The sequence below is a fragment of the Osmerus eperlanus genome, chromosome 5, assembly GCF_963692335.1.
Source record: "Osmerus eperlanus chromosome 5, fOsmEpe2.1, whole genome shotgun sequence".
In the NCBI taxonomy this organism is placed as follows: Eukaryota; Metazoa; Chordata; class Actinopteri; order Osmeriformes; family Osmeridae; genus Osmerus; species Osmerus eperlanus.
The window spans coordinates 4,314,464-4,340,794 of record NC_085022.1 but is presented as its reverse complement, the minus strand read 5'-3'; the positions used below and the strand labels follow the sequence as shown (position 1 = coordinate 4,340,794).

At 51.2% G+C, this 26,331-nt stretch overlaps 1 protein-coding gene across 5 annotated transcripts; it reads left to right on the top strand.

Annotated features, from left to right (window-relative positions):
* The first annotated feature begins 43 nt into the window (after nucleotides 1-43).
* On the top strand, nucleotides 44-26,331 carry wwp2 (WW domain containing E3 ubiquitin protein ligase 2). Of its 5 annotated transcripts, XR_009930456.1 has the most exons (25): nucleotides 60-130; nucleotides 1,092-1,172; nucleotides 1,629-1,785; nucleotides 1,885-2,006; nucleotides 2,803-2,940; nucleotides 6,292-6,370; nucleotides 7,096-7,229; nucleotides 7,466-7,706; nucleotides 9,328-9,417; nucleotides 11,740-11,914; nucleotides 14,770-14,824; nucleotides 17,455-17,536; nucleotides 18,487-18,615; nucleotides 20,013-20,091; nucleotides 20,220-20,291; nucleotides 20,431-20,519; nucleotides 21,396-21,555; nucleotides 23,172-23,305; nucleotides 23,464-23,604; nucleotides 23,716-23,836; nucleotides 23,961-24,065; nucleotides 24,156-24,252; nucleotides 24,451-24,523; nucleotides 25,158-25,667; nucleotides 25,774-26,331. XR_009930456.1 is itself a non-coding variant. In XM_062461233.1 (24 exons), the coding sequence occupies exons 2-24, from the start codon at nucleotides 1,103-1,105 to the stop codon at nucleotides 25,255-25,257; spliced, it is 2,643 nt and encodes an 880-aa protein (XP_062317217.1). In that variant the 5' UTR covers nucleotides 44-130; nucleotides 1,067-1,102; the 3' UTR covers nucleotides 25,258-26,331. The 5 variants fall into 5 exon arrangements, 4 of the variants coding, with proteins under 4 accessions (XP_062317217.1, XP_062317216.1, XP_062317218.1 ...); XM_062461233.1 differs by having other exon boundaries at nucleotides 44-130; nucleotides 1,067-1,172; nucleotides 25,158-26,331; XM_062461232.1 differs by having other exon boundaries at nucleotides 25,158-26,331.

Genomic DNA, 26,331 nt, shown 5'->3' with positions numbered 1-26,331 from the left:
CTGATATATATCTGAAATAATCTTTTTATCCACAATTCATTGCGTTACGACTACTGAGAATCACGTGACAGTGTCATTGAGGCGGAAATGAAAGTTAACTAGCGATACCAGTGGACCACAGCTGAAAAAGGTATGGGGGGGAAATATAGGGAATGTGTCAATGTCATAAAATATAATATGATGGGATGTGTGCCGTGTCTTCAACTGTATCCCTTTATATAGGTCTGTTTACAACGTTAAGGATCATTATCAGTATGTCCTTTTAAAGCCCTCAAACCTATAGCCTAGCTTAGCATCAGCTGGTAAAATTCTCCGTCTTCCGTGTTTGTTTTTGTGCGCAGCCAATGGGTATTTAATAAAGCGGAGAACAAAGTATTTGGTGTTTGATCAGTAAAGATCGGTCAGCATTTCCTATGCTAACAGGATAACTGTATAATTATATAGCTACCAAAATATAGTCAGCGACCTGCATCAGAATAATGTGCCTCTTCGCGGCGCAGCTTCAAAAATGTTTATTATCACCTTCATAAGCTCCATATAGCTACCTAGCAAGTAGCATTAGCGGTACAAGCTAAATAGCGCTTATCTTTAAAATGTTGATTGTTTGCCTAACTACTTACATAGTCCCACCAAAATATTAGAGCTGTGCAAATTGCCAATTTATATTTTCAGCCAAGCCATCATTAAATATGAAAAGGAACTAGCCAGATAGAAAAACGGACGATGTTGTCGAAGACATGCAAATAGCTTTGCAGGCAAGATGTGTTTAGTCTAATCAGACCACCAGGTTGCATCTTTAGGGACAAATGTTATGCATCCAGTATTTATTCAAAAACTAACAATTGGAATTACCGGTCAAGTTAACAATGATAAAGGTCAGCGTTGTCCATCGTAGCAGATTACGATGTATTTTGTAAAGTGACCTAGTCATGGTCCAAGCTAGTCCTTCTTAGTAGTCTTTAGTGCAAATTTCGAATAAGTACTGATAAAATCAGTTATGTTAGATTCCTCAATGTCTGACTTAGTGCAAATGTCGAATAAGTACTGATAAAATCAGTTATGTTAGATTCCTCAATGTCTGTCTGTCTCAGGCTGTGATGTCATGGCAGCTGCCAGTGTGACCAGACCTGGCCATAGCCAGACCACAGAGAAGTCCCAGTTGACCTTGAAAGGTAATAAACCATTTAAAAACTTCAATCCCACTGATCTCTGTGTAAGCACTTCTATCTGCCTCCCTTTCCTTCCTCCTGTGCATCATTTTAGTTGTCTCTCTATGTAACTCTTTGTCTCTCTATTATATCTAGATATTATCCTGTGGGTCTTCACTTCATCCTAGACCTGATGTACCTGTTTGTAGCAGTAAAAAAAAAAATGCTGAACTGGATGATGAGATTAATTGCTAGTGAGAGCCTACAGGAAGCTAGTTCTCCAGGAACATGGTTGAGCGGCCATGATAAACACAAACGTTCTTATTCCCCAGGTGTCAATTAGAGGGCGCTGTTTATATACGCTCGTGGTCCAACTCGGATTCAAAGAAGACGCTTGGGCTATCTGTCCATGTCTTACCACAGGTACATGTGTCTATTGTGTGCCCATCACGCGTGACCCTCCTATCCTCTCTGCCCCAGTGGTCTCAGCTAAGCCACAGTCTCCCAAGCTGCCCAGTCGTCACTCCAGACTCAGCTCGTTCGTGGAGGTGACGGCAGATGGCCTGACCAGTGAGACCAAGAAAACAGGAAAACGCAGCGGGCACCTGGAGTTGCAGTGGAACGAGGACCTTACCCTGTGAGCACAGCCTACACGGCTCCACCGCTTCCTACTGCGTTATGACTGAGTGTGTGTGCCTGTGTAGCTGACTGTCTTATGTACCGCTGGGCTGCGCAGGAACGTGACTCCTCAGAGCCGTCTGGACCTGAAGCTGTGGAGCTGCCACACACTGAGGAAGGAACTGCTGGGCAGCGCAACCATTGACCTCCTGGACACCCTCAGGACACATCACGGCAAGAGTAAGGACACAAACGCACACAAACACACCCTCTCAGGACACATCACGGCAAGAGTAAGGACACAAACACACACCCTGGGGACACGCTACAGCAAGAGTAAGGACACAAACACACACCCTGGGGACACGCTACAGCAAGAGTAAGGACACAAACACACCCTCTCAGGACACATCACAGCAAGAGTAAGGACACAAACACACACCCTGGGGACACGCTACAGCAAGAGTAAGGACACAAACACACCCTCTCAGGACACATCACAGCAAGAGTAAGGACACAAACACACACCCTGAGGACACTACGGCAAGAGTAGGACACAAACACACACCCTGAGGACACATCACGGCCCTGACTGAACTGCTAAGGCCACCTTGCGTCACCAAGTGCTCTGATAAACTCACACCGACTGATTCCCTTCTCAAATAGTCCTAGACATATTCATGTGACACAGTTACCTGACTTGGTAACACCCCAGTTAGAGTCCAGAGGCGGTACAGGACTGGTACAGGACTGACCCACCTGGCAGATAAACTAGATTCCTGTGTCTCACAAGGGATCGTTTCATTTATGTTGTTTATTTTCTTTTTTCTTGTCAATATAGGAAATAAGGAAGGAGACGTTCTGATATTTGTATGAAATGGCAACACATTTCTATTTAGTCTAGACTTTTATTTTAAGTTTTCAGTGTTACTGTCCCAAATCTGTATTTTTCTTTCTCCTCTCAACTTTCTTCCTCCTCCCTGCTCTGTCCTCCTCCCATCCCTCCCTCCTTTGCTCTGCCCCCCTCTCCCTGCAGTGGAGAATCTGCAGCTCAGTCTGGTCTTGCAGACAGAGAACAAAGGCTCGGTTGTAGCGGGAGGCGAGCTCAACGTCTGTCTGGACGGCATGGCTGTTGATCTGGGATCTCTGCCCAATGGCAGCACGGCAACAGACAGTGAGTCCCGCCTCACAGCACTCGCACTCACTCTTACACTCATACCTACACACACTAATACACACACACACCCATAGACACACTTTCATACGGACACACACACACTTATACACAGAGACACACTTCTACATGAGTACATACACACACTATGTAAGTCAATGGGGAGACAGGCACATCCGTCCATGCACACGCTCACTAACACACATACACACATACTACCTCATACCACTTTCTTGACAAGCTAGTTTTTTTACGCAAACAGAAACACTATAGAGATCCATGTTTTTTTTTTGCCACTGTACTATATTCTGTATACACTGCCAATATTGCTTTTTGGTCACTTGTGTGTGTCTCTAGGCTCCACCCATGTGAAATATGTTGGTCTTATTTGGGAAAACCAAGAGGTTGTTCTTTGTGACTTTACCATGAAGTTGCTAGCTAACATAACATTTTTGTGCGCTGCACTGTTTCTTGTTTGTACCTGTAGTTCTCAAGGGGAGAAGCCTCACATTACCTTATAAGTGGGCGGTTAACATATGTGTCTATAATGAATAACAACCTTGAGCTGGTTCAGTGCTGGCCGACAGCTTCCTGCCTCATCTGTGTTTGGCCCTCCACACTGGGCCTTTCATGCCACAGAACCTCAGTGTGTCACTGTGAATGGACACAGCCCAAGCCAGGGCTGGGCCTTTGCTTCTGCTGCAGAAGTGTGGGTGGGTGCATGCGTGTGTGCATATCAGTATGAAGGTGTGTATTGTACTTTACAATAAACACGGCCTGCAAAGTCTCCAGTACAGTCCCTGAGCACACGTTCCTGCAGACACATACACACACACACGCACCTCTCACCCCCCTACAAACACATGCTCCTCCCCCAACACACAGTCAATCCTGCTCCCAGAGTAGACCATGCTCATGTGTAATTTCTTTCTCAGAATTGTGTAATTGAGTCGTTTCTCTCGGCTCCCAGGGACAATCGGCCCCTGTGATCAGAGACTGGGTGGGGTGGGGGGGGGGGGTGGGGTTTCCTCCCCCCACAAGCAGGGTCCGGGTGGGGAAGGGGGGTGGGGGGTTGGGGTGGGATATGAATATGTGCTTTCTGCAGATTTGGTGTGTGTGTTGGTCTTCATGTGTCTGCGTTGTTTACAGTAAGGAGGGGGTCAGTGAATAGAGGTATTTAGTGTGGCCTATGGAAGCCAGGTTTAATGGGGTTGTGTGTGTGTGTGCCCACAAATGTGTGCATGCGCTTGTCGTGTGTGTGTGTCTGCCTGTGTGTGTGCCCGCAAGTTTGTATGCCCGCATGTATGTGTGCATGCGTTGTGCTCATGTTGTGTGTGTGTGTGTGTTTGCGGGTGTTCTGTGTGGTTGTGTGCAAGGGATGCGCGCGTGTGTTTGGATAGAGTGTATAAAGGTTGGAGTGTGCCGCTCCAAGGGAAGGTGTGTTAAGGCCCTCTGTGTTCCTCTAAAGGCCCTTCTGTTAGCTAACGTTTTCCCTCATATCCCCTGGCTCTCCTTCTGACACACACTGCCACAGCACACACACACACACACACCCAATGCCGCAACACATTAACTTCCCTTATGCACACACACACACTTTCCCCAATAAACAGACCTTTGTGCTGCGAGGCAGAAAAACAGATCCAGACAGAGCTCACCTTGACACACATATAGACCAACATGGATAAACACATGTGCTTGTATCCATGTTCACACACACACACACATCACAGTAGTCAGAGCACATAAAATCAACATAGGATGCATGTGAGAGTCATTTTAAGTTGGTTAACCATATGGAAATATTGCAAAATAATGTTTTCGGGACTCCAAACTGTTAGAAGGGGTGGGCGGCAGAGTATTTGTGCATAAGGTGGGGGATTCTCAAAATGTACTGGGTCTTAATGGTACACAAGGCCTGTGCCATTTTGGCGCAACCTGATAAAGTACATTTTCAGTAAACGGGAGGCAAAAAATGTACCGTCGAGATCTTCTCCAACTCACTCGGTGACTTAGCAAGCACGCTAACACAAACAAACTCGGGCCTGTCTCCTCATGTCTGCTAGTCAGGAAGAAGGCTAGCTAGGCGTGCAAGCCGACGACAGCAGCTTAGACTGATGTCATTAGAGAATGAGCTCTGGGGAGTATGACACAATGCTTAGTCCTGTGACGGGGTGTTTATTTGGCCTGGCCCCACAAGCAGGCCTTTCATACAGGGGAGATAGGACTGGTCCCTGTAATGGCCGCCATGCTGGCTGGCTCTCACTCACTACCTCTGCATTAGGAGATCTATAAACACCACGGCTGTTTGAAGCTGTCATGGTCTGAGTGTGTATCACACATGCAGGCTGATCGCTCCCGTGAATGCGTGTGTGGATGTGTTTGACTAAGTATGTGCGTGTGTGTATGTTGGAGAAATAATGAAAAGCATGTTAGGGGTCTGTGGTTTCAGACCAGTGAAATGAAGCCAGTCCCACATTCAAAGCACGTAGCCATACAGACCCAGTGTATACGGGGGCCCACGGTGGAGCCCTACAGTAAAGAGGCAGACATTGTTCTGCTTTCTGGTCGCTTTTTCCTCTCCGCGCTGGAAATGGAAGACAAAGCATTGTTATTAAGCTTTGGTTGCTGTGGCAGAAATGGAAGGATTTACTCTTGGCATATGTTGATCCAAGTCGAGTCCTGCCTTATTAATATCCTGCATTAGAATGTCATAGTTCACATAGTTCATCGATGTTGATTTTGGTATTGCGGTCTTGGAGGCCTGTCTGTTGTCCCCATGTCCTGTACTTTGACCAGGAAGAAAATTCTTTCCTTTCTGTATACCAGCTTTCTTTTCTCTGTCTTCTCTGTGTTCATGGATTTAGCTCTCTCTATTTTGATGGTTAGGCATTAGGGGTGGGGGAAAAATCGATTTGATTTGAATTGCGATTCAGTCTTCTAGCGATTCATATCGATTCACAAATGTCAAAAATTGATATATTTTTTTAAAATAACAATGAGTTTACTAAACTGCAAGAAAAACTATATAATTCAAGGTTTTGATGGATTGGGTTTTTTCTTCAACAACTGCCTATCACAGTCAAATAGAAACAGGTAACACTAAACAGCAAACTGGAATGAAATGTAAGCATTTATTGAATCGAAATTTGATTACAAATCTAATTTAATCGAATCGTGACACCAAGAATCGATACAAATCGAATCGTGAGGTAACAAAAGATTCCCACCCCTATTAGGCATTATCTTTTGTTGTTAGGTGTACGAGTGTGTGCGCGCTTGTGTGTTTTTGTGCTTGTTTGCCCGTGTTGGGTCAGTGTGTGGTATTGATGTATGTTCTCATGTTAACAGAGATGCTGCAGTCGGATCGGCCTGACCTGAGGAGAACCCAGAGTGAGGAGACCCCCAGCGCTGCTGGTCCCCGTGGCAGGTAGACTCACTGTGTCTCTCTCTCACACACTGTGTGTGTGTATAAATCGGTCAAGCTAGCCTTTTCAGGGTGTCATGTTCTGTTAGTCTGTGGAGATGACCTGTAGGTCCTGGTGTTCAACAACTCTGTCCATCTGCCTCCCAGAAGAGAGGGACCACAGAGGGGGTCCAGGGAAGGCTATAGGAGCGCTGGATCCTGTGTTGTTGCCTCTGTAGTCTCCCATGACGGGAGTCATGTTCCCATCCCCTTCGCCACACACACACACACACACAATGTCTCTGTTCCGTTCTGCATGTTTCTCTTTCAGTGTTTTTCAGAAGGGTCCTCTTGGTTTTCCATTGATAGCTCTCCAAGCTTGAATCAGCAGAGGTCCGGGGGGGGGGGGGCAGAAACCAACATATTTTTATTGTATAAAAGTACTAGTCAGAAGCACAGCTATATTTAGCACTAGGAAAATATGAACGTGTTATTAGAGGAAAAGGAGCTTGCACAATGTAACGTGTGTGTGTGTGTGTGTGTGTGTGAGGGGGGTGACACACTGATGTCCACTCATATGACTCATTAACTTCTCCATGTTTCTCTCTTTCTCTCTCTCTGTCTGCCTGTCTCTCTCTCTGCCTGTCTCTCTGTCTGTCTGTCTGCCTGTCTATCTGTCTGTCTCTCTCTCTCTCTGTCTGCCTGTCTCTCTCTCTCTCTCTCTCTCTCTGCCTGTCTGCTGTGGCCAGGACTCACAGACACTCCCCCGGGGGCTCCAGGGGGGGCTCCCTGACTAACGGGGATCTGACTGAGGACCAGAGCCCAGGGTCCTCAGGACGGCATCGCTCGTCCAAGAACTCCCACAGCAGCCCCGGAAGTGCAGGTACACACACACACACAGACACACACACACACGCATAGACACACATGCAAAATTTCAGTCAAAAACAACATAACAGCAAATGTCTTTTTTTTTTCTATAAATATAACAGTATTGTATTAAAACATAAGCCATCAACCTTCCAATATTCAAATGTCAAATATATAACCCGTTTTCTTATGATTCTTTGCATACTGTTTTGTGGCCAATCATGTCTCTCCATGACCCGCCCTTGTCAGGTATAGTGGAACTGACAGCCAATGGAATGGAGAACGGCCAAGGCGACCCCAGCCATCACCCCCCTCCTCCTCCAGCCTGCCCAGCGTTGCTCCCCGCCGTCCCCAGCAGCAGCCCCCCTCCTGGGCCGGACGCCTCCGGGCCTGCCCCCCCCCCTCCCGCCGCAGATGCAGGCCCTGCTGGAGCCAACCCAGACCAGCCCAACGCCCCCACGGAGCCCCCCACAGAGTCTCTGCCGGCTGGGTAAGAGGGGATGGGGGTAGGTTAGGGGGAGGAGGGAGTGCTGGGGACGTGAAAGGGTTTGACCATGTTTCTGGGGTCATTGGAACTGACTCTTTCTCTCCGTTCTCTACCTCCCTTGTCTTTCTCTCTATTATCCCCATGTCTCCCCTCTCTGTCTCACCATGTCTCCCCCTCTGTCTCCCCATGTCTCCCCCTCTGTCTCACCATGTCTCCCCCTCTGTCTCACCATGTCTCCCCTCTCTGTCTCACCATGTCTCTATCTCTGTCTCACCATGTCTCCCCCTCTGTCTCACCATGTCTCCCCCTCTGTCTCCCCATGTCTCCCCCTCTGTCTCACCATGTCTCCCCCCTCTGTCTCACCATGTCTCCCCATGTCTCCCCTCTCTGTCTCACCATGTCTCTATCTCTGTCTCACCATGTCTCCCCCTCTGTCTCACCATGTCTCCCCCTCTGTCTCCCCATGTCTCCCCCTCTGTCTCCCCATGTCTCCCCCCTCTGTCTCACCATGTCTCCCCTCTCTATCTCCCATGTCTCCCCTCTCTGTCTCCCCCTCTGTCTCCCCATGTCTCCCCTCTCTATCTCCCATGTCTCCCCCTCTGTCTCACCATGTCTCCCCCCTCTGTCTCACCATGTCTCCCCCCTCTGTCTCACCATGTCTCCCCTCTCTATCTCCCATGTCTCCCCCTCTGTCTCACCATGTCTCCCCTCTCTGTCTCACCATGTCTCCCCATGTCTCCCCTCTCTATCTCCCATGTCTCCCCTCTCTATCTCCCATGTCTCCCCTCTCTGTCTCACCATGTCTCCCCCTCTGTCTCCCTCTGTCTCCCCCTCTGTCTCACCATGTCTCCCCCCTCTGTCTCACCATGTCTCCCCCTCTGTCTCACCATGTCTCCCTCTCTGTCTCACCATGTCTCCCCCCTTTGTCTCACCATGTCTCCCCCTCTGTCTCACCATGTCTCCCCTCTGTCTCACCATGTCTTCCTCTCTGTCTCACCATGTCTCCCCCCTCTGTCTCACCATGTCTCCCCCCTCTGTCTCACCATGTCTCCCCCCTCTGTCTCACCACGTCTCCTCTCTGTCTCACCATGTCTCCCCCCTCTGTCTCCCCATGTCTCCCCCTCTGTCTCCCCATGTTTCCCCCTCTTTCTCACCATGTCTCCCCCCTCTGTCTCACCATGTCTCCCCCTCTGTCTCACCATGTCTCCCCTCTCTGTCTCACCATGTCTCCCCTCTGTCTCACCATGTCTCCCCCTCTGTCTCACCATGTCTCCCCTCTCTATCTCCCATGTCTCCCTCTCTGTCTCACCATGTCTCCCTCTCTGTCTCACCATGTCTCACCATGTCTCCCCCTCTGTCTCACCATGTCTCCCCCTCTGTCTCACCATGTCTCCCCTCTCTGTCCCACCATGTCTCCCCATGTCTCCCCCTCTGTCTCACCATGTCTCCCCCCTCTGTCTCACCATGTCTCACCATGTCTCCCCCTCTGTCTCTCCATGTCTCCCCTCTCTGTCTCACCATGTCTCCCTCTCTGTCTCACCATGTCTCCCCTCTCTGTCTCACCATGTCTCACCATGTCTCCCCCTCTGTCTCACCATGTCTCCCTCTCTGTCTCCCTCTCCAGCTGGGAGCAGCGTGTGCTGCCTCACGGCAGGCTGTACTATGTGGACCACAACACCAAGACTACCACCTGGGAGAGACCGCTGCCTCCTGGGTCAGTCTCCCTGCAACCCTGTCAGTCTCCTGTGGGAGTGTGTGTGTGTGGGAGTGTGTGTGCATGGTGATGAGTATATTTTTGTCGTTAAGCATGTGTTTTACACCAGCTGAGATCTATAACAGGTTGTGAACTGCTTACTTCTCATTGTGTTGTGTTTTGTCCGGATCCAGTCTCTCATGTACGCTAACTGTTCTCATGTCTCTCATGTAGGCTAACTGTTCTCATGTCTCATGTAGGCTAACTGTTCTCAAGTCTCTCATGTAGGCTAACTGTTCTCAAGTCTCTCATGTAGGCTAACTGTTCTCAAGTCTCTCATGTAGGCTAACTGTTCTCATGTCTCATGTAGGCTAACTGTTCTCATGTCTCATGTAGGCTAACTGTTCTCATGTCTCATGTCGGCTAACTGTTCTCAAGTCTCTCATGTAGGCTAACTGTTCTCAAGTCTCTCATGTAGGCTAACTGTTCTCAAGTCTCTCATGTAGGCTAACTGTTCTCAAGTCTCTCATGTAGGCTAACTGTTCTCATGTAGGCTAACGGTTCTCAAGTCTCTCATGTATGATAACTGTTCTCATGTCTCATGTAGGCTAACTATTCTCAAGTCTCTCATGTAGGCTAACTGTTCTCATGTCTCTCATGTAGGCTAACTGTTCTCAAGTCTCTCATGTATGCTAACTGTTCTCATGTCTCTCATGTAGGCTAACTGTTCTCAAGTCTCTCATGTAGGCTAACTGTTCTCAAGTCTCTCATGTAGGCTGACTGTTCTCAAGTCTCTCATGTAGGCTAACTGTTCTCAAGTCTCTCATGTAGGCTAACTGTTCTCATGTCTCTCATGTATGCTAACTGTTCTCATGTCTCTCATGTAGGCTAACTGAAGCCAAGTCTTTTATGGCATTTTTATTTCTGTGATTATTTATTGATTGGGCGCTTGCTCCGGGAAAGGAGTCTGTTTTTAGGGAAAGGTCACCCCCACCCCCACCTCACTTTTTCCACTGGGGGGGAAGGGGCTGGAGGAGAACAAAAGTTCTTTCTTACACACATATGGAGTCCTACATATAAACGAACACTGCTGGCTGGCTGGTCCACTGACTGGTTGGTTGGCTGGCTAAGCTAGTATAGTCACAGCAACAAGTACATTGTACAAGTAATCTACTCCAGTTGGTAAACATCAGTTGGTGTACTTTTATAAAGAGTTTGATGTTGTAAGACACGTGACTGGACGTTCTCTGTTCTGACTGGACATTCTTTGTTTAGACGCTCTCTGTCTGCCAGGTTCCAGGCCTGGGAGCTGGATCTGGACTTAGTTAGCCTCTTATGGGGTCTGACACTACACAGATGAAACACCGTGTGTGTTGTGGAGACAGAATCTGTGACTGTGAATTAATGTGCCCTGATTCTCAGTGTTGCACTGTTCTCACCTTCTGTGTGTGTGTGTGTGTGTGTCTGTGGGTGTGTGTGTGTGTGTGGACGGAAGTCTTTACTGTTTTCTCTACTAGATTCTGTCCTGGTTGAGTCAGTGATATGAGAATAGCAGCAGGCAGCATGAATAACACCACTGCCGCACAGGGAATTCTCCACTGTTGTTCTACTGGGGGTCTGTTGATCTTTTGTGTGTGTGTGTGGTGTGGGGTGTGTGTGTTGTGTGTGTGTGTGTGGTGGGCGTGGTGGGCGTGTGTGTGTGTGTGTGTGCGCAGTCCACCTCCTCTCCACCACAGATCCATCAGTACAGCTATGAGGCGTGAGCCACACGACAGACATGACAGTGCAGGTTTCTGCAGGTCCACGGTCTGGATACACAGGCATCCATTCACCATGGGCATCCATTCACCATGGGCATCCATTCACCATGGGCATCCATTCACCATGGGCATCCATTCACCATGGGCATCCATTCACCATGGGCATCCATTCACCATGGGCATCCATTCACCATGGGCATCCATTCACCATGGGCACCCATTCACCATGGGCATCCATTCACCATGGGCATCCATTCACCATGGGCATCCATTCACCATGGGCATCCATTCACCATGGGCATCCATTCACCATGGGCATCCATTCACCATGGGCATCCATTCAGCATGGGCATCCATTCACCATGGGCATCCATTCACCATGGGCATCCATTCACCATGGGCATCCATTCAGCATGGGCATCCATTCACCATGGGCTACGAACGCATCGCTCCATTTATGTTGGTTGGTTCGAATGTGGATCACTCATCTCTCTCTCTCTCTCTCTCTATGACTCCATCTCTCTCTCCACCCCTCACCCCCCCCCCCCCCTCCCTCTCGCTCCCTCCATCCGTCGCTCCCCAGCTGGGAGAAGCGCGTGGATCAGAGAGGCAGGTTCTACTACGTGGACCACAACACCAGAACCACCACCTGGCAGCGTCCCACGGCCGAGTCGGTGCGGAACTACGAGCAGTGGCAGAGCCAGCGGAACCAGCTGCAAGGGGCCATGCACCAGTTCAGCCAGCGCTTCCTCTACCAGGTACACCCCTCCCTCTCCTGCCTCCTCTCCCCTCCCCCCTGCCTACCTGCACACAGACACCTACACGCGCACATACACACCTACGCACACGTGTAAACACAGACACACACACACAAACCGAACGCCTTGTGTGGATGTGGTCAGTAGGGGTTACCAGGGTTGCCACTACAGGAGCAGGTCGTGTCATCTGAGACCGTCTCTCAGTACTTTTCCACTGCAGCAGTACAGCAGGGAGCAAGGCTGCGAAGCTCCAGCAGTAAACCACCACATAGCCCTATTAAAGCTGTCCTCTCTGCCCTGAGCCCCTGCACTCCTACATACTCTTACTCTCCACCCCCCCACCCCCCACACCACCAATTGTCTGCAGTTGATAACAGGATGCTGTACCGTGCCTCTGAAAGCCTCTGGTCCAGTGTGTGTATGATTGTGTGTGTGCTCTCACTGAGCTGCAATGTGAAGGTGAGGTGCCACATTTCTGTCTCACCACATGACAATGAGCGGGGTCAGGGGGCGCACCTTTCAAACAGACGGTGGCTTCTCAGCCGGCTCCTCCTCTCTCTCACTCTCACTCACTGTCTCTCTCTCTGTCTCTCTCTCTCTCACTCTCTCTGTCTCTCACTCACTCACTCTGTCTCTCTCACTCTCTCTCTCTTTCCGTCTCTCTCTCTCACTCTCTCTCTCTCACACGCACACACACGGTCTCACTCTCAAACACGCGTATGCATGCACACTCCTATAAATGTTGAAATGAGCAACGATGCCCCCAGATGTTGACATGTAGCAGCTGAACAATGTTCCACAGTGGAACAACATGGGCTGTGTGAGAGGGTCTGGGTGTGTTTCGCCAGTAATTGCATATCGTTAGGAACCCCTGAGAGAGCAGTCTCACAGCCATTAAGGGTAATTTCCGGCTCCTTCTCTCCCTCATGCTCCCACCTCTCTCTTTGCCTCCTCCCACCATCACCCCTCCTCTCTCTGTTCCCTTCTGCCCATTCTCTTAAACGGGCGCAAGCACCCCATTGGACTAAGTCCTGTGATGCAGGACATGCGCATGCACTAAGACGCGCACATGAACACATTCAAGCTAACACTGAAACATTGATTTTCATATTTCATTGCAACTTAGTTTTGTAGAGCCATATTACTACCATATTGTTTCTACCCTGATTTCTCTTTTTGACCCACCTCCCCTTCCTTATTTTCCCTTCCACCGCCCTCCCCCCCGCCCTCCCTTGCCCTCCACCTTCTTCTGGAGTGGGTAGAGAGCTTCTTGGCCAGGGCAAGGAGCAGATGATGTCATGACATTATTTTATTTTATAATTATTTTTTTTAACCTTTTTTAGTCACAGAGACCCAGAAGGGTGGGTCCTGTGCATTGATTGGTTGCTGATCTGGTGACACACACTCACACAAGCGGACACACACACCCATGCACACACACTTACACTCAGTCATGCCCTTTTACTTCCATGATGCGCTGTTCTTCCTCTCCATCATGTTTCTGGTTTCACGGCTCAATTCGTGGCACCAAGTATTCTGGGAAACGGTGTACTGACTGCTACCAAAATACCACTGATTAGTGTCGTGATAAACGGCATTACATCATAGGTGAGTGATTGACAGGTTTGTGGCATAGTATGCTTCAGTAAGTGTAGTATGTATCGGTGTAGTGTGCTTCAGATGGTGTAGTGAGTAAAGGTTATGTAGTTCTGTAAAAGGTGGTTCTACACCAGCCTGTCTGGTGTGATTGACTAGGTAATGATTTAATGGCCACTCGGCATGGCCTACATAATGACCACACACACACACACTCACACACTAAACCAACATCATAGACCAGGTATTAACTGCTTACAAACATCTCTAGTGTTTCCACACAGGGTAATATATGTATGTATACACACACAGCCACGCTTTCACACAGTAACACACACACACACACTAACTTTTAAACACAGGCAAGCACATTGAATTTGTATTTGCCATACACATGTTCTGTTTCTGTGACACAAACGTGCACACACACACACACACTCACTCACTCACTTACTCACTCTGGTCCTCTGTGTATGCACAGGCTGAGTAAACTCCAGTGTTTCCATGGTGGGGGTGAATAAAGGTGCTTTTGTCAGACGGGGGGGGGGGGGGGGTGCAGGCAGGCAGTCTGGAACAGCCATGAATGTTCCCTCAGTGTGTTCAGACATCACGCCTCCCTGGCTACTTTCACAGCCACGCTAGAAGAAGGGAGGGCCCTCCAGGATAAGGGTGGGGTGGGTGGGGGTGCCAGGCCAGGCCAGGCCAGGGCGGGGGGAGACTGACAAGGGGTGGGGCATTGGACCTGCCAGTGATCTCATTGGAACAGCCTGTTTTTTTTATTTTTTTTATATATATATATATATATTTTTTTTTAGAACATATCCTCCTACAGAGGCTGTAGTTTTTGGAAGGCATACAGGCGGCCCGCATGCCCATCGCTCAGTCCACTGGTCGCCTCGCTACAGAGAGCACCCTCGTTTGCCCCTCCGCTGGCGTCTCTCTCCTCCTCTACGGCTCCCCGCCCGCCACACTGGCCCGGCTCAGACGCTTCTTGTAGCTTTCAGTGTTTTCTTTTCTCTTTTTTATCCTCTGTTTGGTTTTGGTGTTTTCCCCCCTCCTCCTCCTCCGGGTCACACGGCAACGAGAGCTGATGAAGGGGCTGTGCCGGAGCACAGAGGAGCCTCTCCCGCTGTGGCAGCCGGGGGAGGCGGCGGTGCGGAGGGGGGAGAGGAGCGCAGGCCGGCGGGAAGGTCCACGGCGGAGGGCGAAGGCCGACGCGTCCTAATGGATCTGTACTCTCTGTCTCCTTCTCCCCCCAGCCCACTGGAGCGCCCGTGGAAAATGACCCTCTGGGAGCTCTGCCTCCAGGCTGGGGTGAGTACACACACACACCTACACACACAACGATAGGAGTGTGTCAGGGTTAGGATCTTGAGCTATTTGTCTCTATCTAACTCCAAGCATGTGTGTCTTCTCTGGAGAGGACTGATGGTAGTCAACTTCAGCTTCCACGCAGCCCTAACACACCTTTTTAAAATGCGCACCCAGGGTTTGTCAGATCAGGAGATTGATGTGGTTAACTGTACACACCTGTTTGTGTGTATGGTTACTTTGATGACCAACGTGGTTGGTTTGTAATCAGGTTTGTCAGTGTTGAGTGAAAACGGGTATGCACACCTACACATAGACACACACACACACGTATACACACACAAACCAGGACCTGGAGTCTGCTTCCTGTGTGTGTCTGTGTGTCATTTTTCTGTGAGAGGCTAGCTGGTCTGTCAGTGGACAAGACATAATCTGGGTTAGTTACAGAACCAGCAGTGCCTGTTTCCAGTTTTGTTCATTGCTAGAATGTATATCAATTGTATCTATAAGTCATTCTTATATTATTGTAAATAACCCTGCAGATATATTCCCAAACACACTAATGTGAATTAGTGTGTCTGATTCACTAATGTGAATCAGACACCTATACACACAAACACACACACACACACACACTAACACACACACAAAGGGCATCATTGACAACAATGGATCTGATATATTCCCTTATTCACAAAGTTAACACATGGATCCACACCAGACAGCATACTTCCCTACTTTGAACCATGATGCCTTTTCAACATGCTGTGGTAGCTCCAGCATATCACAGGCTTCAGTTTGGTTTCTACGTATTTTTCTCTTTCATTTGCGGTCGTTCTGGAGAAAGGGAGAAACGGAGGGAGGGAGGGAAAGAGAGCGATAGAGGTGCTTTCATTGAAAGAAACAGTTTTACAAGAGAAGCAAATGGTTGAAGGAAGCGCGGGAACAGGGAGGTAAAGAAGGGGTGGATGGAGGGAGGGAGGGTAGGGGAGAGGGGGGGAGGGAAGGAGGGTAGGGGGGAGGGAGGGATGGAGGAAGGGGGGAAGTAAGGGTTGCAACGTGAGCTACTGTTCCTGCTCCCTCCGCACACCCCTGTTAATGAGAACAAGATGTCAGAGAGAGAGATATTGGGGGAGGAAAGAGAGATGGCGGAGGGGAGACTGAGGTCGTGGAGGGAGAGATGGGGGGGGAGAGTTTAGAGGAGAGAACTTAGGTTTTATTTGTCAGCGTTTTTGCTCCTCATTTTTTTTTTCATCCTAGAGTTTCACCACAGTCTTGTTCGGTTGTGTAGAGATCTGATGTTCCTGTAGCCAGGCCTGGGGAGAGGACACCAGGCCTGGGGAGAGGACACCAGGCCTGGGGAGAGGACACCAGGCCTGGGGAGAGGACACCAGGCCTGGGGAGAGGACACCAGGCCTGGGGAGAGGACACCAGGCCTGGGGAGAGGACACCAGGCCTGGGGAGAGGACACCAGGCCTGGGGAGAGGACACCAGGCCTGGGGAGAGGACACCAGGCCTGGGGAGAGGACACCAGGCCTGGGGAGAGGACACCAGGCCTGGGGAGAGGACACCAGGCCTGGGGAGAGGACACCAGGCCTGGGGAGAGGGCACCAGGCCTGGGGAGAGGGCACCAGGCCTGGGGAGAGGGCACCAGGCCTGGGGAGAGGACACCAGGCCTGGGGAGAGGACACCAGGCCTGGGGAGAGGGCACCAGGCCTGGGGAGAGGGCACCAGGCCTGGGGAGAGGGCACCAGGCCTGGGGAGAGGGTACCAGGCCTGGGGAGAGGGCAACAGGCCTGGGGAGAAGGCACCAGGCCTGGGGAGAGGGTACCAGGCCTGGGGAGAGGGCAACAGGCCTGGGGAGAAGGCACCAGGCCTGGGGAGAGGGCACCAGGCCTGGGGAGAGGGCACCAGGCCTGGGGAGAGGGCACCAGGCCTGGGGAGAGGGCACCAGGCCTGGGGAGAGGGCACCAGGCCTGGGGAGAGGGCACCAGGCCTGGGGAGAGGGCACCAGGCCTGGGGAGAGGACACCAGGCCTGGGGAGAGGGCACCAGGCCTGGGGAGAGGACACCAGGCCTGGGGAGAGGGCACCAGGCCTGGGGAGAGGGCACCAGGCCTGGGGAGAGGGCACCAGGCCTGGGGAGAGGACACCAGTGTGTGATCCTGCTCTGTTAGAGACCGCATACGGCTGCTGCTGGGAAGATAAATTAGTCAGCAGATTGTTCCTCACTCCTCGCTCTGCTGCCAGGCCTACACACACACACACACACAAACGTACACACCCGCACACGCCAACGCCCACACACTGCAGAGGCCAGATGAAGAGGTTGAGGCTGAGGTGATCCTGGTATTTTGGAACAAGCTGGAGAGAAATGCCACACGGACCCGTTAGTTTTCAATCAGCGTTGCCAGATTCACCCACCCTGTCCCTCCCCGCCCCCCCCTCTCCCTCCTCCTCTTGTCTCCTCCATGGTAGACGGCACAGAAATCTCAAATCCACACACTCCGGGAGCAGTAGTCATGTGTGTCGTTGTCTGTCCGGCACGTACGGCCAGTTGACGCCTATCTCTCTCCTGTCCGGGGCGAGCGTCTGTGCGGTCCTAACTAGGCGTCTCGTTTACCTCCTCCTACAGAGAAAAGGCAGGACAACGGCAGAGTGTATTTTGTCAACCACAACACGCGAACCACGCAATGGGAAGATCCAAGAACCCAAGGGTGAGCCTCTCTCTGTTCTTAATCCTGTGTGCGTGCGTGCGTGCGTGCCGTATGACATCACATGTGGCTGGACGCTGTCATACATTGCTCATTTCTGGTGGCGTCCAAGGGCCCAATTCTTCAACCACACACACACACACACACACACACACACACACACACACACACACTCTGTGTGGCTGAGGCAGACAGTGTGTCTCTCTTCTGACTGAATAGAAGGCTTAGAAACCCCACAGACGATCAAGACGGCTGGTTTGGAGAAAGATCTGATCATCGTGCTGATCCCCCCCGTCAGGTGAACCCATTCACCCGTAAGAGCACTCCCTTTGCCCAGGGCAGGTCCACCCGCTCTGCGAGGAATTCCTCGCGTCCTTTCACTCATGTTTACCATTCTCCTCAACCTCCCCTTATCTCCCTCCCCCTCCAATGCCTTCCTCTCTTCCTCTGCCTTTTTCCCTCCCCAATGCCCATCTCCACCCACCCACTCAGCCACCCACCCACCCATCCTGTCTCCCTAAGCCCAGAAGGCAGCGAGGGGCCAGGCTAAGCTAGTCCTCACACACACACTCGTATCTTACTGCCCCGCTCTTAGCGTTCAGATACGACACCAGGAAAGGACAGAGCTCCACAGTTCCAGGCGCTTACCGCGTGCGCTCGTTTCCGCTCAGCACGCAGCGCATGGACAAATAGTTAGGATGTCCACTCATGGAGCTGCCGTGCGACTTTCAGGCAACAAAAAAAGAATCAAGCGGACCTCTCCTAGTTTGGAGGGAGAAAACGAAAACGACACAGAAGCCCTTCAGCCTAGTCAGGAAGAGCAGGGGTCTGGGGTCAGGGCTGTGGTAGGGGGGCAGGGGACGGGGGTGGGGGTGGTGGGGGTCAGACACGTGTGCCTAGTCTGGGGACGAGCCCCCTGGGGGGCGCTGCTCACTGCCCTCTCCCTGTTTCAGGATGATCCAGGAACCCCCCCTGCCCCCAGGCTGGGAGATGAAGTACACCGCCGAGGGAGTCCCATATTTTGTGGATCACAACTCACGCACCACCAGCTTTAAAGACCCGCGTCCCGGGTTTGAGGCAGGGTAAATATCTCCACCCAGACAGACCAGACAGACAGACAGACAGACCATGATCAAATCCATCTCATTAAACCTTTACTTGAACATTTGGTCGCCCCAGTGAGCCCTGCGTCACCACAGATGAGGTCATCATTGATGAGGTCATGTGTATTGTGGTAGGAGGGGTTGACGTATGTGATCATGTGACATACACAGCAGACCCAGCAAACCAGGAAGTCCAGCCTTGATTTCTCTCTTTTTTTTCTTTTTTTTATCCAGACTTATTTTGGTGAGGGGTTTGAAAAGAATCACACACACTTCTGCAAGCCGACACACTCCTCTCCCTGAAAGCACACTTGAATCCTTCTTCCTTATATAGTCAAGTCAGAAAGATGGATACTATAACAAGTATCCAGGCAAAAGGGTATTTTCCTGAAGCTATTTGTGTGTGTGTGTGTGTGTGTGTGTGTGTGTGTGTGTGTGTGTGTGTGTGTGGGGGGGGGGGGAGTTCTCACAGGTCATACTGATATAATGTTATATTTTCAGTGGAGTGATCATGGAGGGTTTGAAACTGGCTGACATGTTTTGTATCAGGCTTCAGTCCCTATGAGTCTACGTACTGATGCTGTGGTCTCTTCTTCCTGAGCCAAACCAACTAGAGCCAGGCACTGGACGCTTCATTCTAGTCTCTCTCTCTTCACCTCATGTCTCTCTCTCTCTCTGTTTCTCTGTCTTACTCTCTCTCTTCTCCCCACGTCTTTTTCTCTCTCTCTCACTCTCTCTGCTTCTCGACCTCTCTCCTTTTTGTTTTTAGTCTCTGAGCTATCCATTTTCTCCTCTCCTTCTTTCTCTCTACCTCTGGGCCTCTCGGTTTCTTTTTTTGCTGACGAGGCACATATACTGTGTGTATGTCTGTGTGTGTGCAGTGGTGGGATTGTACTAACACAGCTGCACACCCAGGCTTACCTCCTTGTCTTGGCCCAGTTCTTTAACCGTTTTACGTCACATCTGACCACTTCCCATAGAACACCACTCAAGTCCTCACTGTGCTGCTCCTCACCGCACTGGGGTTCAGCTCCGCACTGGGGCTCCGTGCTGGGGCACGGCTCAGCTCCGCGCTGGAGCTCAGCTCAGCTCCGCGCTGGGGAACGGCCCAGCTCCGCAATGGGGATCGGCTCAGCTCCGCGCTGGGGCTCAGCTCCGCCCTGGGGCTCAGCTCCGCCCTGGGGCTCAGCTCCGCGCTGGGGCTCAGCTCCGCGCTGGGGCTCAGCTCCGCGCTGGGGCTCAGCTCCGCGCTGGGGCTCAGCTCCGCACTGGGGCTCAGCTCCGCGCTGGGGCTCAGCTCCGCCCTGGGACTCAGCTATTGCTGATGCAGCGTAACACAATGTTCTGTCTTTCCCTCCCTTTCTGTGTGTGTGTAGGTCAAGGCAGGGTGGATCCCCAGGCGCCTACGATCGCAGCTTCAGGTGGAAATACCACCAGTTCCGTTTCCTGTGCCACGTAAGTTCTGCCTGCGTTTGCGTCGCCACACGACTGTAGAAGTCCGTCAGTCTCTTCTCTACACACACTTCTGAACTGCTTTTATACACTGTTGTACACGGTGTTGACGGAGTGTGTTGTCTCTGCAGTCCAACGCCTTGCCCAGTCATGTGAAGATCTCAGTCTCCAGACAGACACTGTTTGAGGACTCCTTTCAGCAGGTGACACCAACCACATGACTCCACCTCTCCATTAAGTCGAATAAGCTCTGTTTGTAGGTTTCAATATTCGAATTAGCAACCGAAAGTCGTATATGGGGTTGTTGCTCAACTTGTGTGTGTGTGTGTTCTTTTCTGACAGATTATGAATGTGAAGGCATACGATCTGCGCAGGAGACTTTATATCATCATGCGAGGGGAGGAGGGGCTTGATTATGGCGGCATAGCCAGGTAAGTCCTGCCTCTCCCCTGCCTGCGTCGCGTCATCACTGCCCCCCTCTCCCTGGCTCCCTTCCCCCTCTCCACTGCCCCCCTCTCCCCTGCCCCCCTCTCCCTTGCCCCCCTGGCCCCCTGGTCCCCTCTCCCCTGGTGTCTTCAGTGGTGCTGCTGTAATGTTGTGATGTTGAATCCACAGTGTGTCATGCTCCTCTTGGTGTTGGTGTCGGCAATGGGGAAATCCTCGTTCACCCCCTCATCCCTCTCCATCCTCTCTCTCCCCTCCCTCCCCCCCCACGTGTCCTCCGCCTGGTCTGGTGTGTGTCTGAGTGTGTCTCTGTCTCCAGTGTCGTGCCAGTGGTTTTACCCTATGGTAGGTTACGTCATGCTGTTCTACCACAGGGTAGAACCACGGACGCGATGCTGGGAGGTGTCTGCGTCACCCCCGGTAACGGCCCCCTGGTGCAACCCCTTCGCCCCCGGGTCGGGGGGTATTGGTGGTTGGGCTTCATCCTCTGTGTACACTCCACACTGTGCCTTGTGTCTGGTCACATGTCTCTATGTGTGTTCGGGAGGGTGGGGAGTTGGGATATGTGTGCTTGTTTGTGTGTTTGTTTGTGTGTCTGTGTGTGAGTAGTTGGGTTAGGGTTGGATGTCTGCTTTTTTGCCTGTAACTGATGTGTAGATTCTATTGGGTGTATTCATGTGCTTGTTTGGTTTTATATGTTAAATGAGGATAATCAATTGTCATTGTCAAGTATCTTGTACCAATGTCTGGCTGTATTTATGTTCTTTCATATTGATTAGGAATCCCTTAAATATCCAGTCTCTATTGTTGATTAGTCATGTCTATTTCTCTAGATTAGTAATGTCTGTTCTCTGATTCTCCAGGGAATGGTTCTTCCTGTTGTCCCATGAGGTTCTGAACCCCATGTACTGTCTGTTTGAATACGCCGGCAAGAACAACTACTGCCTCCAGATTAACCCCGCCTCCTCCATCAATCCTGACCATCTCACATACTTCCGCTTCATTGGACGCTTTATCGCCATGGTGAGCTTCATTTCAAGTTCTGGAGAGTGTCGTTCAGTATGGCCACACTCACACAAGGTACTCCTGGAATGGGTCGAGCTTTCTGCTAGAAGGAATGTATCTGGTTTTCAAACAGCAGGATTGACAGGAGTGACCTGCTGCTAATGAAGGTTATTAGTTGGTGTGTATTTACATTCTACATGGATCTCTAAGAGACCGCTGGGTATGTAGGTACTGTGTGTGAAGAGATCTCTTCTACTGAGACACCCGCCTTCCCCCTCCTCCCTACCTCTCTCCTTGCCAAGCCTAACTCTCTCTGGGACAATATCCAGAAGCTAGAGGCCCCAAAACCAACAGCCCCTGCACCCCCTCAGAAAATGATCTCACTGCCCCACCCATCCCACACCAGCCAACCAGGGCCTATATTTAGTCTTAAAATGTAGTCAACTAACTCCCCTTACACAGACGAATGTCTTTCTCTCACACTCCTCTCTTCGACTTATACTCACTATTGGGTGACTTATACTCACTATTGGGTCCATGGGTCGACTTATACTCACTATTGGGTCCATGGGTCGACTTATCCTCACTATTGGGTCCATGGGTCGACTTATCCTCACTATTGGGTCCATGGGTCGACTTACACTCACTATTGGGTTCATGGGTCGACTTATACTCACTATTGGGTCCATGGGTCGACTTATACTCACTATTGGGTCCATGGGTCGACTTATCCTCACTATTGGGTCCATGGGTCGACTTATCTTCACTATTGGGTCCATGGGTCGACTTATCCTCACTCTTTGTTCCATATACTTTTCCTCTAATGCCTCATACTGCCCTCTCCCTCCCTTGTGAGGTGACTGAGCAGGTTCAGTCAGAACCGCAGAGGCAGCGGAGTCTCTGAGACAGAGGCAACAGGCTTTGAGGTGGAGGCATCAGTCTCAGACAGGCAGCAGAGTCACCAACAGAGGCAGCAGAGGCAGCAGTGTGTTAGGCAGAGGCATCAGAGTCTCAGACAGAGGCAGCAGAGTCTCAGACAGAGGCAGCAGAGTCTCAGACAGGGGCAGCAGAGTCTCAGACAGAGGCAGCAGAGTCTCAGACTAGGGCAGCAGAGTCTCAGACTAGGGCAGCAGAGCGTCAGACAGAGGCAGCAGTGCGTCAGACAGAGGCAGCAGTGCGTCAGACAGAGGCAGCAGTGCGTCAGACAGAGGCAGCAGTGCGTCAGACAGAGGCAGCAGTGCGTCAGACAGAGGCAGCAGTGCGTCAGACAGAGGCAGCAGTGCGTCAGACAGAGGCAGCAGAGTCTCAGACAGAGGCAGCAGAGTCTCAGACAGAGGCAGCAGAGTCTCAGACAGAGGCAGCAGAGTGTCAGACAGAGGCAGCAGAGTCTCAGACAGAGGCAGCAGTGTGTCAGGGTCCAACAACAACACAGACCCTCTCTTCTGAGTGACTCACAGTCTGAACACTCCAGCTTGGTCTACGCAGGATATGACAAACTCTGTGTGGGTGTGTCTGTTTTAATGTCTTTTTTTTGTTGACTTTTCTGTTAGTCTTGCACTGTGTGGTCTTTAGAGAGCTGTTCCTAATCAGCTACATAGGTACTGACAAGGGCTCTGGTCCGGTTCTGTTGACAGGCTCTGTACCATGGCAAGTTTATCGACACAGGCTTCACTCTGCCCTTCTATAAACGCATGCTGAACAAGAAGCCCACTCTTAAGGACCTGGAGTCCATCGACCCAGAGTTCTACAACTCCATCATGTGGGTCAAGTAAGTATGACAGCAGATCACATCTCTACACTGTATGTGCGTGTCGGAGGGAGTATCAGTGTGTGTGTGTCTGAGCATCACGCATGCGCGGTGTTCATTGACAAAGCGCGTGTGTTTGCGAAGACGCATGTCGACCGAGCGCGTGTCCGTGTGCCTAGGGAGAACAGCCTGGAGGAGTGCGGCGTGGAGCTGTATTTTGCCCAGGACATGGAGATCCTGGGCAAGGTGTCCACGCACCAGCTGAAGGACGACGGGGAGGACGAGCTGGTGACCCAGGACAACAAGGACGAGTACATCAGGTACCCTCCTCTCTCTGCCGCGCCTGTTTGTCCCATCCACTCCCCCACTTTAGGCTCTCAGTGCATAATAATAAGGGGGAATAATAAGGAAATGCCCCCCTCCCCCCACAGCCTGCTGACTGACTGGCGCTTCACACGAGGGGTGGAGGAGCAGACCAAAGCTTTCCTGGACGGCTTCAACGAGGTGGTGCCCCTGGAGTGGCTTCGCTATTTCGACGAGAAGGAGCTGGAGGTGAGTTCGGAGGTCTGGGTCGAAGGTTAGGGGGGTCCGAGGTGAGCTTTGTTTATCGACCCATGGGTTGGGTTGGCGTGTTGGCTCTCGCTTCACCCTCTACTTTCCTCCTCCTCTGCTCCAGCTGATGCTGTGTGGGATGCAGGAGATTGACCTGAGTGACTGGCAGAAGAACACTATCTACAGACACTACACTAAGAACAGCAAGCAGATCCACTGGTTCTGGCAGGTGTGTGAGGGTGTGGGACCCACAATATGTGGGACGTGTGTTTGTGTGTGTGTGTGCCGAGGACTGATCTGTGTGTGTGTGTCTCCTCAGGTAGTGAAGGAGATGGACAATGAGAAAAGGATTCGTCTCCTCCAGTTCGTCACAGGGACCTGTCGCCTGCCTGTAGGCGGCTTTGCTGAGCTGATAGGTAATTCATAACGCTTCATTCAACTAACCTTAACTTACCCTTAATCTGCTGTTCTCTACTTTATGCACTCATTGTGTGTCGCTTTGGATATGCCAACTAACCAAACTATATCTCTTCCTCTTTTTTCTTCTCTCATTCTGCTTCTCCTCACCCCACCACCTCCTCCCCTCCCTCCTTCTCCTCCTCTCTTCACCACAGGGAGCAATGGACCCCAGAAGTTCTGTATAGACAAGGTGGGGAAGGAGACATGGCTTCCAAGAAGCCACACCTGGTGAGACCCTCTAGCCCCGCCCCTTCCACACTCAGCCCCTCCCCATCCACACCCAGCAGACCTCTAGCCCTCCCCATCCACACCCAGCAGACCTCTAGCCCTCCCCATCCACACCCAGCAGACCTCTAGCCCTCCCCATCCACACCCAGCAGACCTTTAGCCCTCCCCATCCACACCCAGCAGACCTCTAGCCCTCCCCATCCACACCCAGCAGACCTCTAGCCCTCCCCATCCACACCCAGCAGACCTCTAGCCCTCCCCATCCACACCCAGCAGACCTTTAGCCCTCCCCATCCACACCCAGCAGACCTCTAGCCCTCCCCATCCACACCCAGCAGACCTCTAGCCCTCCCCATCCACACCCAGCAGACCTCTAGCCCTCCCCATCCACACCCAGCAGACCTCTAGCCCTCCCCATCCACACCCAGCAGACCTCTAGCCCTCCCAATCCACAGCCAGCAGACCTCTAGCCCTCCCCATCCACACCCAGCAGACCTCTAGCCCTCCCCATCCACACCCAGCAGACCTCTAGCCCTCCCCATCCACACCGAGCAGCGTCACCGTGGGACGATTCTGTCTGCCAAGTCCGAGCTGTGCACCTGAACTCTACCTGTTGTGTCTCCCTCTGTCCCAGCTTCAACCGTCTGGACCTGCCTCCCTACAGGAGCCTGGAGCAGCTCCGAGAGAAGCTGCTGTTTGCCATTGAGGAGACGGAGGGGTTCGGACAGGAATAAGGGAGAGAGAAGAGAGTGGGGGTTTCCAGTTAGGAGTGAGGGAAGAGTCATTTATGCAGACAGGTTATTTTTTTCTCCCCCTATTTCTTTTTGTTAATCACAGTGAATAATATGAACTCTCCCGTCATCTGTCCTTCTGAATCTTGAATCTCCTGCTGCAGACAGGGGGCTATTTCTCTTCATAGCAGGCCAGGGTGGGGTGGGGTGGGGACTCTTGTTCCAGCTTAGCACAGACACAGCTGATTCAGCCACAATCCTGATTCGGGACCCTGCTTGTAGTCAAATCAAACCATTCAATATTTTACTAAATGTGGTCAAATTCCTGTTTTACTCAGATTCTCTTCTCGAAAATCCTGTTCTAATCATGGCACAGAGACTTGTCATTATTTGGGTGCGTTGCGTGTGTGTGCGTGTACGTGCGTGCGCGTGTGTGTGTGTGGGGGGCCAGCTGCTCCATCATGTCTCCAGGACTGTAACTCAAGAGACCTGCAGCTGAGGCTGGGAGAGGGATGAAAGGGAACAAAGTGTGTGTGTGTGTGTGTGTGTGTGTGCGTGTGCGTGCGTGCGTGGGGCCAGCTGCTCCATCATGTCTCCAGGACTGTAACTCAAGAGACCTGCAGCTGAGGCTGGGAGAGGGATGAAAGGGAACAAAGTGTGTGTGTGTATGTGTGCATACGTGTTGGGGTGGGGGGTCGTTAGTGTGCAAGTGCACTTGAGTGTGATGGTGTGGTCGCAACAGCTAAGTATTATGTTCACCCAGAATCTCGCCTATTACATGGCACGCAGCAGAAACAGAGAACAGGACACAACTTCAGTAATAAAAAATCACCTGCAAATTGCAAGGACAGCACAGCTACAGCAAATATATCATATCTGTCGAAGAGAAATGAACATTTTAAGATGAATGATAAGACGTGAGTGAGTGAGTGAGAGGAGCAGTTTCAGTAACTTGTATCCTCTGGAACAGAGGCTAGAATGATGAGATGTGATGATTATTTTCTTTTTTGTTAATAGTGAAATTCAGCTGTTTTCCTGTACATAGCTCAAATAAATGAGACTCCAATCTTGAAAAAA

Bases quoted from the DNA above. Each gene is read 5' to 3' on its own strand.
- wwp2 (XM_062461233.1), top strand. From the start codon at position 1,103: ATGGCAGCTGCCAGTGTGACCAGACCTGGCCATAGCCAGACCACAGAG. The intron at 18,616-20,012 runs GTAAATATCTCC...GTGTGTGTGTAG, and splicing joins CGTCCCGGGTTTGAGGCAGG to GTCAAGGCAGGGTGGATCCC. The intron at 24,253-24,450 runs GTAATTCATAAC...TCTTCACCACAG, and splicing joins CGGCTTTGCTGAGCTGATAG to GGAGCAATGGACCCCAGAAG.